Source organism: Dipodomys merriami, unplaced genomic scaffold (assembly GCF_024711535.1).
Source record: "Dipodomys merriami isolate MVZ:Mamm:240054 unplaced genomic scaffold, mDipMer1.0.p SCAF_16, whole genome shotgun sequence".
NCBI lineage: Eukaryota > Metazoa > Chordata > Mammalia > Rodentia > Heteromyidae > Dipodomys > Dipodomys merriami.
The window spans coordinates 12,472,840-12,486,886 of NW_027202937.1; the positions used below are offsets into that span (position 1 = coordinate 12,472,840).

A 14,047-nucleotide genomic window follows, 5' to 3' on the forward strand; every position below is an offset into this window, starting at 1 on the left:
GGAATCTCTGGGGAGGCTGGGGAAGATAAGGTGGACATTTCAGCATGGTGTGCTTCTGTGTCAGGGATCCCACTGGGTATTATGGAAGCCTGGAGGAGGAGGCTTAGCTCTGTTTGGAGGGAGGGGGGACTCCCTCTCTCTCAAATGGTGAGCAAGAAGCACCTTAAGAAGGGAGGACAGCCTAGCTACTCAGGAGGCTGAGATCTGAGGATCACGGTTCAAAGCCAGCCAAGGCAGGAATGTCTGTGAGACTCTTAACCACTAGAAAACTGGAAGTAGAGCCTGTGGCTCAAAGTGGTAGCATATCGTCTTGAGCAGAAAAGCTCAGGGACAGTGCCCAGGCCCTGAGTTCAAGTCCCATGACCAACAACAACAAAAAAAGAGAACAGCAGAGAACTGGATGGATCTGGGTGCTGGTGGCTCACACCTGCAATCCTGGCTACCCAGGAGGCTGAGATCTGAGTATACGCGAGACTCTTATCTCTAATTAATCACCAGAAAACTGGAAGTGGAACTGTGCTCAAAGTAGTAGATCATGCCTTGAGTGAAAGAGTTCAGGGACAGTGTCCAGACCTAGAGTTCAATCCCCAGAACTGAAAAAAAAAAACTGGGGGGGGGGGGGGAATGGTCTGTGCCTTCATGGGGCATTGGGTAATCTTCATGAACAAGGTGCCTGGGTAGTCCTAATGAATTTTCATGTGTGTTCATCAGGATCTTCCAGGAACCTGGTTCTGAATGAGGCAGAGTAGCTTAGTGGTTGAGAGATCTTGAGTCAGAAGCCAGCCACTGGTGAATCATACCTGTAATCCTAGCTAAGCAGGAGGTGGAGATCTGAAGATCATGCTTTGAAGCCAATCCAGGCAGGAAAGTGTGAGACTCTTATCTTCAATTAATGAACAAAATTCTGGAAATGGAGCTGTGACTCAAGTGATAGAAAGGCTTGTGCAAAAAAGTTGAGATAGCACCCAGACCCCAAGTTCAAGCCCCCACACACACGTATTCTCTGTTTCTCTCTTGCGCGCGCACACACACACACACACACACACACACACACACACACAGAGATCATGAGTCAGGCATGGATTAAAATCCTACCTATATGAATTTGGCTGAGCAAATAATAAAACTCAGCAGATCTCAACTTTCTTTATTTTATTTTATTTTTTTGGGGTCCGGTCGGGGAGCCTGAACTCTGGGCCTGGGCGCTGTCCCTCAGCTCTTCAGCTCAAGCCTAGCACTCTACCACTTGAGCCACAGCGCCACTTCCAGCTTTTCTCTTTTTGCTTATGTGGTGCTGAGGAATTGAACCCAGGGCCTCAGGCATGCAAGACAAGTGCTCTACCACTGAGCCACCTTCCCAGCCCCTTTCTTTACTTTAAATGGAATAATAATACAATCTTCTTCACAGAATTACCATGATGAGTGACAAGGTATAGAAAGCCAATGTGTATAAAGAAGTGGGACATATGCAGAAATAACTGATACACAATTATAAGAGTTACCCATTTCCGACATGGTGTTTTGTGAGTATCATTGTTGCAATGGGTCATCCTGTGTCCTTGTTTCAGCATTTTGTTATTCCCCTTCCTTCCCCAAATTAGATAAATGTATATACAAGATTCAAGGCACCAAAATCAAATACAGTGACAACAGGTCTATACCATAGGAGGAAGAATATACAAAAGAAACCAAAAAAAATCACATAATACATTAAAAACAACCACAACAAAGAAATCTCTTGTCCATATCTTAGAGTTCATTTCACTTAGCATCATCTTACATGGTCTTATGTACATATTTTTTGAGCTTTTCTGCTTATCTGATAAGATTATCCTAGACATATACTAATTATTGCAAATGACGGAATCCATGCAATCTTTGTTTCTCTGGGTCCGCTTACTTCACTTAATATTATTTTTTCCAAGTCTTTCCATTTCCTAACAAGTGGGGAAGTATCATTTTTTCTGATGGAAGCATAGAATTCCAGTGTGTGTGTGTGTGTGTGTGTGTGTGTGTGTGTGTGTGTGTGTGTGTGAGTATCACATTTTTTTGATCCATCCATTTACTGAGGGGCATCTGGGTTGGTTCTATATCTAAGGTATGGTGAATAATGCTGCGATAAATGTAGTTGTCCTGGTAGCTTTAGTGTGGCCTTGGCTGGGGATGGGAGGGGAGTGGGAGAGGAGAGAGGTAGGGGAAGGAAGGAATGGTGGGAGAAAAAGGGAGGAGGGGGTAAAAATGCCTGACAAGAAATGTACTCATTACCTTACTGATGAAACTGTACAGCATCTTTACAAGAAAATAATTTTTAAAAAAATGAGTTAAAGGGCTGGGAAGTTGGCTCAGTGGTAGAGTGCTTTCCTCCCATGCATGAGGCCCTGGGTTCAAGTCCTCAGCCCCACATAAGCAGAAAAAAGCAAGAAGTGGCACTGTGGCCCAAGTGGTAGGGTGCTAGCTTTGAGCTGAAGAGCTAAGGGACAGCGCCCAGGCCCAGAGTTCAGCCCCCACAACTGGCAAAAAAAAAAAAAATGAGTTAAAGATATTTTAAAAGTCTACATAAAGAATCTGCAAAAAGTTAATTCGTTAAAAAGATAAAGTGGATAAACTCTCAGTCAATCTGACCCTCCCCCCGAAAAATAGTTACCCATATTTTTAAGTAAAAACTGCCACATATTCACTACCTTAAAAGAACCTACATTTATTATCTCACAGTTTGTGCATCAAAAAGTTGGGCACAGTCAGGCGCTAGTGGTTCACACCTATAATTCTAGCTACTCAGGAGCCTGAGATCTGAGAATCGTAGTTCAAAACCAGCCCGGGCCAAAAGGCTGTGAGTCTCTTATCTCCAATTAACCACCAGAAAACTGGAAGTAGTGCTGTGGCTCAAATAAATGGTAGAGCGCTAGTCTTGAGCTGAAGAGCTCAGGAACAGTGCTCAGGCCCAGAGTTCTAGCCCTACAATTGACAAAAAAAAAAAAAAAATGTTGGGTGCAGCTTAACTGAGTCCTCATCATCTTAGGATAATGTAATCAAGGTCTCAGGTAGACCAGAGTCTCATCTGGAGGCCCTACTGGGGAAGGAGATACTTCCATTCTTGCTCAGGTTCTAGGAACTGTGAAGCAGAGGTCTCTGATTTCTATTGGCTGACAGAAGCTCTTCTCAGCAACTAGAAGCTGCTGGCAGATCCTTTCTTCAGGACAGCTAACTTCAGTAAGTCAGCAAGGAAAGGACAGTCCCAATATAAGTAGTCCAGCAAGGAAGAGTCCTAGGAATAGTAAAATAGCTACTGACTCAGCCATATTGAAGCAAGTGACAGTCCTACTCATACTCCTGGGGAGAAGGTCATATAAAGGCATGGACAGACATTAAGAGGTGAGGACCCTGGGGGGCCACAGTTGAGTGGCAGACAGCTGCTGGTACTGGAGTGTAAAAGGAATATTCTTCTCATAGACCTTTTAGGCTCCATATGCTGAGGTGGTCTCATTGCTAGAGAGCTTTGCCATACAGATACCTGGATGATCACCGCCTCCCCCCCCTTTTTTTGTTGGTTGTGGGGGCTGAACTCTGGGCCTGGGTGCTGTCCCTCAGCTCTTCAGCTCAAGGCTAGTGCCCTGCCACTTGATCCACAGTGTCATTTCCAGCTTTTTCTGCTTATGTGGTGCTGAGGAATTGAACCCAGGGCTTCATGCATGTAAGGCAAGCACTCTACCACTGAGCCATCTTCCCAGCTCCTCCCATTTTTAACATGAAATGTGAACTGTGCATGCTACATTGCTTCATAGACAAAAGGGCACATTGTGTAAATGGTCCCCAAGATCGTGGAACTGACCACCACAGTGGGAGCCACAAGTATGGGCCCGGTCCAGAAAGGAGATTGTGTCCATGGGTCACAGAGTAAGACATCACATGATGGCTGTGGGAATGAGGACATAGGAACTTGTTGAGGAGACAGCAGAGCTGAAGATGCACCAGGCAGAGCTAATGGGGGGCTGGACGGGTGGGAGAAAGGTGAGAGAGCAGTCCATCTAAATTCTGTGGAGCACTCCTAGAAGCAAGAAAACCCTCATAAATTCATATATACTCATGTATCTGTTGAGCCTGCACAGGCTGCATAGCATGGATAACAGAGAAGCAGGTCTCCTTGATCTTGATGGAGCCTGTGTGTGTGTGTGTGTGTGTGTGTGTGTGTGTGTGTCTGTGGTGTGTGAGGTTTGCACGTGTCTGCACACATGGAGGAAGGAAAGGATGCTTCGTACCTTTTCAGTAAGTCACGGACATTCTAGGAGGGAAAGAAAGATGGTGAGAATTATCATCAGTTCTCAAGTTCCTGGCAACCTAATTCCTTTCCCAACCGGCTCCTGAAGTCCACTGGGGGGGGGGGGTTGCCTAGGAAGCTTTGAAGGCTTTGAAGGGATTCTCTGATGATGCAGCATGATTTGGCTCTGGACAAACCACCAGCGCCTGTCACCATGTATCACAAGAGACCCTCCCCTTATACGCCCCAGAGGAAGTGTGCATTGCAGGTGGGATGCCTACTCTTCAGGGACAATCCTAGGACTGGGGAGATGTCTTAGGATAAATACCTTCAGTGTAGTGGCATCCAGTTCCTTGGACGTCTTCTCTATATCTGTGAACAGATTGGCAAGCTGGATGACCGCCTTGGAGAGGTAAAGGTATCTGGCTGCCTCTGTTGGCATGTCCTCCAGCTGGCCCAGCTGCTGCTGACAGAGAGCATCCAGCTGCCCCTTGGTTTGGCACTGGCTCTCCAGCTCTGCTTCTAGCTTAAGGTATGTTAAGTCAACCTGAAACCAAAGAAACGGATCTCCCTAAGACCCAGTGGCAAATGGCTCCCTCCCAACCCTCCAGGAGCGGAGAGCTGTGTGCCAATGCACGTCCTCCATCTCTGAGTGTGTCCTTCTACCCTCACAGCAGCGTCTCACCTGCCACAAGTACTTCAGAGACAGCTGTGCCCCTCAGAAAGTTGAGGTAGCTTTTCTTCCCCCCTTTGCACTCTTGTGCATCTCTGCAGATGTCAAGTCTTAGTGTGGTGGAAGTGTGCGTGCACATGCACACATACAACACTTCTCAGCAGGCAACTCTCACTGCCTGCTTTTAGCTCTCTTCAGGTCATAGATTAGCAGAGAGTTCACCCAAAGGAGCAAGGTGAACAAAAAGACAAACTGTTGGGGACAGCATTATAGATTGTGCAGTCATTTTCACTTGTCTCTTCTGATTCTTATGCATCAGGGAGAACAGGATGGGGTTTCAGTTAACATGTAGGTCTAGATGGCCCTTCTGCTAGCTAATCCTTAAACCACATCAACACAGATTTCCAGCCTCCACAACCATCATGTTATCCCAGGCTATTGAGTGACACAGACACAGGACTTTCCTGGATCCCAACTGCCTACCTGCAGAGCCTGCAGCTTCTCCTCCTCCTGCACCTTCAGCCGCTCAAGTTCTCCCAGGTACTTTCTAAGCTTCTTGTTCCGGCGGTTGAGTCTTTCCTAAAGAGACAGACACATCTGTTTGATAAACCAGGGATGAGGGCAAAATATTGGGGTAAGATTTGACGAATCATGATTGGGTCTTGATTCCAGATGAGGCATCTTTAAAATCCTGCATCTTTTAAACAGGCAATTGCTGGGTGCAGGTGGAGATCTGAGGATTGCAGTTCAAAGCCAGCCTGGGAAGCAAAGTCCATGAGACTCTGAGATTCTTATCTCCAATTAACGACCAGAAAACCAGAAGTGGCACTGTGGCTCAAAGTGGTAGAGTACCAGTCTTGAGCAAAAAAGCTCAAGGGACAGCGCCCAGGCCCTGGGTTCAATGATCAACAAAAATAATCATAATTTTAACAAAATAAAACAGGCAACTTTGAGGCATGTCTGAGGTAAGGAACTTGAAAGTTTATTTTATAGATAAAGAAGGAAAAAAGTGATGAATAATCTTTTTTTAAGTTTTAGAAATATAAAAATAACAGATAATGACAGAAGTATTTCTACTTGATATCAGGGTGCTTTTCTTCTCATTTGTAAAAGTCATGGGCCAATCTTCCTTGTGTATATTTAAGTTGCTATAAATTAAGTTAGTGTAATTAATTTGATTTAATTGTAAATGTATAATTTACTGTACATTAAATTTATGCTTTACAATTTAAAGTATGTTATGCTTACAATTTATAATTTAATACAATTTAATTTATGATTTAACTCACTTTATTTAGTGAATGTTAAATTGTAAATAGGATACTATGTGATGTTTGCATACATATTTATATATTATAGAATGGTCAACTCAGGGTAAGAATAACTAACTTCTCAGAAATTTATCATTCCTTTGTAGTAAAAGCATTCAAAAATCCTTCCTTCTAGATTTTTTTCTATACGAATCTTGGTTCTGGGCACTGTCCTTGAACTTTCATGTGGGGGGTGGCATTAGGGAGGGAGGCCTCAGGCTTGAACTCAGGCCCTAGGCACTGTCCCTGAGCCTTTTGTTCAAGGCTAACACTTTACCACTTGAGCCACAGCTCCATTTCTGGCTTTTTTAGTGGTTAAATGGAGATAAGAGTCTCATAGACTTTCCTACCTAGGCTGGCTTCAAATTATCCTCCTATCTCAGCCTACTGAGCAACTAGGATTACAGATGTGAGCAACTGGTGCCTGGTATACTGTCATTTCTTTTTTTGGGGCGGGGGGTCCGGTCATGGGGCCTGAACTCTGGGCCTGGGCGCTGTCCCTCAGCTCTTCAGCTCAAGGCTAGTGCTCTACCACTTGAGCCACAGCGCCACTTCCGGCTTTTTTCTTATGTGGTGCTGAGGAATTGAACCCAGGGCCTCAGGCATGCAAGGCAAGTGCTCTACCACTGAGCCACCTTCCCAGCCCCAATATATTGTCACTTCTTAAAATACTCTTTCCTGATCTGGGCAACTGGGACTCAGTCTTAGCTACTCAGGAGGATGAGATCTGAGGATCACAGTTCAAAGCCAGTTTGGGCAAGAAAGTCTGTGAGAGTCTTCAGCTTGGATTCAACTTGTCCTAAGTGAAACTCTTGATGTTTCATTCAAGCCTGTTCTCCTTAATCCTTATCATTCACATCATCTCTTTAGTAGCTTAAACCAGAAACTCATGAGGTCATGTTTGATTCTTTTTACTCTTTTACCTGCTTTGAATCTACCAATAGATCCTGTCTATTTAAACTCTGATTGCAAACAATTTAAATGTAACAAGACTTGGACACATTTGGACCTCTGTATCTGCTTCCTTTCCCCAGTATTTCCCCAGTATTTCTAGGTCTCAACTTCAATATCACCTTCCCCTCAAGACCAGATTAACATGGGCCAGCCCATTCACACTCTTATTTATTTCCTTCCTGGGTCATGAAAACTTCTAACTTATTTGATTTCTTATGTGTCTGTCTTCCTTACTTAATTGAAAACCCAGGGTAACAGACCTCACTTATCATTCATCCCTACCACACTTAAGTTTCTAATATATTTTCAGGAAGAGCTCACTGTTTTCCTTAAATGAAAAAATACTATTGTTATTTATTTGTGCTCCATTTCCTGTCATTATTTAAACAGAGATTTGAAGACCATGATCATGAATCATCTTTCCACTTCCTACAACGCCTAACACCACATTCTTCCCGAGTTCAGGCCTGAGTAAATCATTTAGTGAGTGAGTAAATTTTTCTCCCTCAGGTCTGACTCATTGATTATTGGAACGTCCCTTCCTGCTCCCCTGTAGAACACACACCTGGGGGTACAGACCAACATTGAATACTCCCACTTCACTTTCCTGCATTGTTTGTCTACCTTTCTATACCTTTCTATATCATCCCCAAACAGTGTTCTTGCAAAATCATGTGTCAGAAAGAAGACTGGAAAATCACCCTTCGTTATTGAATAGAAAGACACTATGGTGTAAATATTGCCTGTCTTCCATCCAATCAAATACTAATTGGTTTGGAGTGGGGAAAGATGGATGAAAATAATTCTTAAGTTAAATTGACAAGATTAACATACAGGAATATCCACAGAAATTCTGAAAACCAAGAGTACTGTGAAGTTTCCAAGACCCACTTAACAGAAATGGAGAGGGCAGGTTTTGATTTGCTCCCCCCCAACCCGCCGCCGTGGCTATCCTGTAGTTGTAGTTATTTAAAATTTTGTATCTGCCTATTTTTCATTCCTAAGGAGATTAAGATGGAGACCAAATAATGTTGCCAGCTACAGATGATTAGATGATTACTCATCTATAGTTGATGAGTTGATTTACTCTCTAAAAAGATAGGAGTTGGAGATCAGACTTCTGGGGGGGGGCTCGAAGGGTGGGGAGGTGTGAAGGGGTTGTAGCTACAAGTATGAAGACTGAAGGACAGAGTGGATGTGCAGCAACATCACACACTGCCTGAGGCCAACTGCAGTGTGACTATTATGTCAATGACAGTGAAAACTCAGAAAATGGCCAGGAAAAGAGAATTGTTTCATTGAGGAGCCCTGAGTGGTAGCATAGATTTCTCTAGTAAACTAGCAGGAGCCTCAGATATGCTAGCACATGGGCAAAAAGACATAATCTATCAAGAATTTCTGGGGGGGTTGGGGGGAAGGGCTGAGAAAATAGAGCAACAGGACAGCCAAGAAAAAATTAAAAGTAAGTAAAGGGTGCCACAGCTAATGAAGAAGTAACAAAACAAAATCGATAAGAGACTTTCCTAGCAAATGTTCTTCAAAGGAGAAGTCAAAGAAGGAAAGGGGAAGGGGGAGGTGTGAAACCATGTGTTAATTTCCAATTTCAATTACTTAGACGATGATTACTAGCCCTTAACTACACTTCTAGCCACGTTTCTAGTGCTGTTAACCGCAAGGCAAACAGTCTCAGTACAGAAAGGGTTTTACTTGATCTAGTCTAACTTCCTCAGTCTACAGATGAGCAAACAGAGTCGTACATGCTGGGAATCCATCATCAGAGTGACAGCATGGCTTTTTAGATGATCTCACATAAAGGCAGAATGCCATCAGATATACACAGAAAAGCAAAGGCAAGGATCGACAACAGGATTGGGTAGAAATGACAAAAGAAGGTGGCTGAGCCTCTAGGGTACTGGGTACAGGAAGGAGTCAGTAACTGGGAGGGGGAGGGAATGGGGGAGAATGGACGGCAGAACCACCTTACCTTATAGTGGCTGATGGCATGTTCAATGGTTGGCTTGGGATGGGACTGATGTTCAGGTAATGCCAGGCAGTCCACACACAGCAGGCTTCCTGTCTCCTCACAGAAACTGCATATCCTTTTCAGGTGACGGGGACAGATGTAACCTTCACCCAGCACGTCCTCAGAACAGGGCTTCCGGCAGAGGGGGCAGCAGAGGACCCTGGACGTCGAGGCCTCCACATGGTGAGTCAGGCACACTCGACAGAAGAGGTGTTTGCAGTCGGTGCTCACCGCTTCCTTCAGGGGTTCCAGGCAGATGGGGCAGACACCCTCCTCTGGGCTGCTTTTTTGCAAAGAGACCATATCCTCCACACACCCCACCAAGCTGTCCATAGGGTGTTCTAAAGGCCTGGCATGCCACAGCCCCAGAGGAGAGGACTCAGCTGAAAGCAGCCACAGAGTGGCCTAGATGTCAGGACTCAGGCTCCGACTTCAAGCTATTCCCATTCGCCATCAAGAAGGTCAAAGCATGGACCACACAAACCAGGATTCTGCGTGAGTTTCACAAACTTCTCATTAGCTTTGTTGTACACCGGTCTGTTTCCCCTGTGTTTGTTAAACTTGAAATCAATCTGTTTTTTTTCTACACACATGGAGGAAGCAGGTGATTCAAAAATGAATCGGACTTCGTGTAAGTGGCTCATGTCTATAATCCTAGTCACACAGGAGGCTAAGATCTGAGGACTGCAATTTGAAGCCAGCCTGAGCAGACAAATCCAAGAGCCTCATCTCCAATTATCCAGCCGAAAGCTGGAAGTGGAGCTGTGGCTGTAGTGATAGAACACCAACCTTGAGCACAAAGGCTCATTGAGAGCATAAGGCCCTTAGTTCAAGTCCCTGGTCCAGCACAAACAGACACACAAAAAAAACCCCACAAGTTTTCTTTTCCTTTTGAGAGTTTTCTGTGGATATTTTTTATAATTCAGAATTAATGGGGCCAGGATGTCATTGTGGAGGCTGGAAGGGAAACCCTCATAGCTTTACAAGTTAAATATTTTCTCTGATTTGCTGTTGGCTGAGAGAGTTTGGTAGGCGCTTTGGCTGTTCTTTCCTTTGCTGTCATCCTGGGTGGCTTACTGCTATTGATTGCTCTACCAACTTTGTTGACGAGCCACTTTCCTAATACACATGGTTTCCAGGGTTATACAAATGCCACAGTGAAAGAGAAAGAGAAAGCAAACAGGACAGGGAGCAGAGCAGAGGTATAATGTATAACGCTTGAAGCTACCTGGTTCCTATCTTCCAAACCACTACTAACGATGAGCCAGAGCAGGAAGTACACCCCCCCCCACACACACAAAACACTCCCTTTAAATACTATGCATCATGGGCTGGGAAGGTGGCTCAGTGGTAGAGCGCTTGCCTTGCATGCATGAGGCCCTGGGTTCGATTCCCCAGCACCACATAAGCAAAAAGGAAAGAAGCTGGAAGTGGCGCTGTGGCTCAAGTGCTAGAGCGCTAGCCTTGAGCTGAAGAGCTGAGGGACAGTGCCCAGGCCCAGAGTTCAGGCCCATGACCGGACCCCCCCCCAAAAAAATAAATACTATGCATCTACTCTCATTGTCCCATACTATACTTCTTGCCTAATCCTACTCTCCTTCCCTCCCCCCCAAACAACCCTATCTTAGTTTCCTACCTTAATTTCTCCTTTGTCAATTTCAGGTAATTTTTCTCTGGCTCCAGACCTAGGGAAGAAGGCTAGCAGGTGAATGAATGGTCCTTCTTATATCCTGCCAACTATATATGCTTGTGTGTCAGTAAAACTGGAGTAGGTGAAGGGACGTTCCCTAAGAAGTGATGAATTACAGGAAAATGAAAGGTGCTATGGTTGCAGGTAATTGGAAGTTGATATGGACTTTGTTTTCAGGTGTGGTTTGTTTGCCTAGGAGAAAGAGGAACGTCTTCGTGTCTTTAATGCTTATGTTACGTGGCCTGACAGTTGTGAGCAGAATGGAAACCCTCCCTCTCCTCCTCCCCCAAATCTGGTTTCAGCCATTTTGTGGATCCTCGGAATCAAGCATCACAAGGCTGTGACATGTATTTCTGGATAATGTTAGAATATCAACTGCCCATCCACTGTCCTCCAACTTCCCTCCAGACAGGAGGCATTGACACTACAAGGGTGCCACTATAAGGGTTGTTACTTGAGGCTCTTAAGAATCTGAGACTCATTCTGGGTGTTAGTGGCTCATGCTTATAATACTCAAGAGGCTGAGATCTGAAGATGGGGATTCAAAGCCAACCCAGGCAGGAAAGTCCATGAGACTGTTTTGTTGTTGTTGTTTTGTTTTGTTTTGCCAGTCCTGGGCCTGAGCTTCTTTTGCTCAAGGCTAGCACTCTACCACTTGAGTCACAGTGTCACTTCTGGCTTTTTCTATTTATGTGGTACTGAGGAATCAAACTCAGGGGTTCATGCATGCTAGGCAAGCACTCTACTCACAAGCCACATTCCCAGCGCTATGAGACTCTTATTTCCAGTCAACCACCAGAAAACTGGAAGTGGAACTGTGGCTCAAAGTGGTAGAGCACTAGCCTTGATCAAAAGGGCTTGGGGACAGTGTGCCCAGGCCCTGAATTCAAGCCTCACAACTGACAACAACAACAACAACAAAAAAAGAATTTGAGATTCTGACTAAAAACCTCCCTTCTCAACCCCACTTTGTCATTGTTTGCTGTGGGATATGTCATATTCTGATATCATAAATATATATTGAGTCTTCATCTCTAGTCAACTTTTCTTCCTACAGTCCTCTTGAGAGAGAGGAGCATGAGAGGTATATATTTTAATTCAGATTAGGTTCATTTCTTTTTTTTTATAAAATGCAATTATTGTTATTGTTAAGGTATACAGAGAGGCCACCATAAGTCAGGTAATGAGTACATTTCTTTTTTAGACAATGTCACTCCTTCCTTTGCTTTTCCCCATTTTCCCCCTTAAGTTCATTTCATGATTGATTGCTGGTACTGTGGCTTTAACTCAGGGCCTTGCACTAAATTACCTTGTTCACCTTGTTAGTTCCATTGGTGTTCTATCGCTTGAGCCATGTTTCTAGTACAGTATTTTTTTTTGCTAGTTAATTAGAGATGGAGTGACAAGGCTTTTGTTTTTGCCTGGCGTGACTTGCAACTGCCATCCTCTGAATCTCAGCCTTTTGAATAGCTAGGATTATAGACGAGAACCACCAGTGCCCAGGAGATTAGATCTCTTTTAATTAATGAGAGTTTATGATCTCTAGGTAGGTGACTCTCCGAGGACGGGACCTGGTTGCCAGAAGAGCCAACCACATGATTAGAAAAGTAGAACTTTACAGCCCTATCTCTAACCTCCTGGGAGAAGAGCAGGGTATCTGAGTAATCACCAATGCACAGTGATCTAATCAATGGTGGCTACACATGGAAGTCTCCATAAAGGCCCTTAAAAAAAAGGTTTTGGAGAACTCCCAGGTTGGCAAGTGAAAGAAACTCTTGTGCCCAGGATCTGGACCTAGTCCTATATACCTGTTCATTTGCACCTGTTCATACACGATTCTAGTGCTGGGGCTTGAACTCAGGGCCTGTGCACTGTCACTGAGATTTGTGCTCTACCACTTGAGCCACAGCTCCATATCTGGCCTTTTTGGTGGTTCATTGGAGATAAGAGTCTCATGGAGCTTCATTCTCAAGCTGGCTTTGAACTACAATCCTCAGATTTTTTTTTCTTGAACTTAGGGCCTACATGCTGTCCCTGAGCTTCTTTGCTCAAAGCTAGCATTCTACCACTTAAGCCACAGCTCAGCTTCTGGCTTTTCTCACTGGTTAATTGGAGATAAGAATCTCACAGACTTTCCTAGCTAGGCTGGCTTTGAGGCAAGATCCTCAAATCTCAGCCTCCCAAGTAGCTAGGGTTACAAGTGTGAGCCATTAATGCTCAACTTGAATAGCTCTGATACTAAATCAGTGACAGTAACTAAAGCATTTTCTTGACTTATGTAAACCATTATAGCAAATCATTAAATCTAGGGAAGAGGTTGTTGAACTTCTCATTCCTAGACAAGTGGCCTGGGGACTTATGAAGCATATGTGAAGTGAAGGGCAGTTTTGTGGAATGATACACTTGAGGTGTCTGTGCCAACTCTACATAGTATCATCCCCGGATCAAATGATAGAACTCTTTAGTTATGTCAGAGAGTTGGAAAAGTGGTTGATGTGAGAAGGAGTATTCATATATTTGGTATTACAAATATTGAAATCATTTTTATATGTTTCATCCTCTTTAAACATCCATGGTTCCTAATATACTTAGCCCATTGTAATATCTTGCTGTTCCTTTAGTACTGTAACTCCTAAGCAAACATCAGTATTCTTGTAAGAATCTCTCTGACAATTCTAAACTAAAATCTCAATGATGTCACTCAGTTCACATGCCCAAAGGCGAAGACTCTGAAACCTTAAGTCATTATCAGTCCTCTTCTTCAAATTCTCTCCCTGCTAGCTTTTGTCTCCTCATTTTCCTGACCACCCATAAAAGGAGACCCATTGCACGTTAGGGTTATCAGGTGTAGCTACTGGAACTTCAAAGGCAGAGGACCCAAGTTCTGATCCACAAGTTCTGATCACCACTCTGACCTTTTTTTCTGAGGTTAACCCTACACAGCTGCTGGAATCTCTCTGGGCCCAAAGCCATTAAGATCCTTGATTCAATGTACTTACTAAATTATTCTTACATGGGTTATCTGCCACTGTCCACAACAGGCAATGAGATGGTCATTCCTCAGTCCTAGGAAGGTTTTTCTATATCAATGAACAATAGGTGGCGCTATCTCCCAGGAAGCTTCTGAAAGATAGTTGGCTAC

The 14,047-nt window shown here is 44.1% G+C and overlaps 2 protein-coding genes across 3 annotated transcripts in view; one reads left to right on the plus strand and one right to left on the minus strand.

Annotated features, from left to right (window-relative positions):
- Window positions 1-3,861: 3,861 nt before the first annotated feature.
- Trim40 (tripartite motif containing 40) lies at window positions 3,862-9,518 on the minus strand. 2 transcript variants are annotated; one of them, XM_070024316.1, is made up of 5 exons: window positions 9,177-9,518; window positions 5,412-5,507; window positions 4,686-4,802; window positions 4,257-4,279; window positions 3,862-4,045 (listed from the first exon to the last, which is right to left on the minus strand). In XM_070024316.1, exons 1-5 carry the CDS (start codon window positions 9,516-9,518, stop codon window positions 3,979-3,981), a joined length of 645 nt encoding a protein of 214 aa, XP_069880417.1. In that variant the 3' UTR covers window positions 3,862-3,978. The 2 variants fall into 2 exon arrangements, with proteins under 2 accessions (XP_069880417.1, XP_069880416.1); XM_070024315.1 differs by having other exon boundaries at window positions 4,584-4,802.
- An 87-nt stretch (window positions 9,519-9,605) lies between these two features.
- Trim31 (tripartite motif containing 31) overlaps window positions 9,606-14,047 on the plus strand; it is a 29,304-nt gene continuing 24,862 nt past the window's right edge. Inside the window, exon 1 of the mRNA XM_070024299.1 lies at window positions 9,606-9,710. The gene's annotated coding sequence lies outside the window, so the exon portion shown is untranslated. The remainder of the gene's footprint in view (window positions 9,711-14,047) is intronic.

What these genes read in the sequence shown, in the direction of transcription:
- Trim40 (XM_070024315.1), bottom strand. Translation starts at nt 9,518, where the DNA reads ATGGTCTCTTTGCAAAAAAGCAGCCCAGAGGAGGGTGTCTGCCCCATC. An exon ending in ATGCCATCAGCCACTATAAG is followed by an intron (nt 5,508 to 9,176) that starts GTAAGGTGGTTC and finishes CTGTCTCTTTAG; the next exon opens with GAAAGACTCAACCGCCGGAA. An exon ending in TGGATGCCACTACACTGAAG is followed by an intron (nt 4,280 to 4,583) that starts GTATTTATCCTA and finishes TTTCCCTCCTAG; the next exon opens with AATGTCCGTGACTTACTGAA.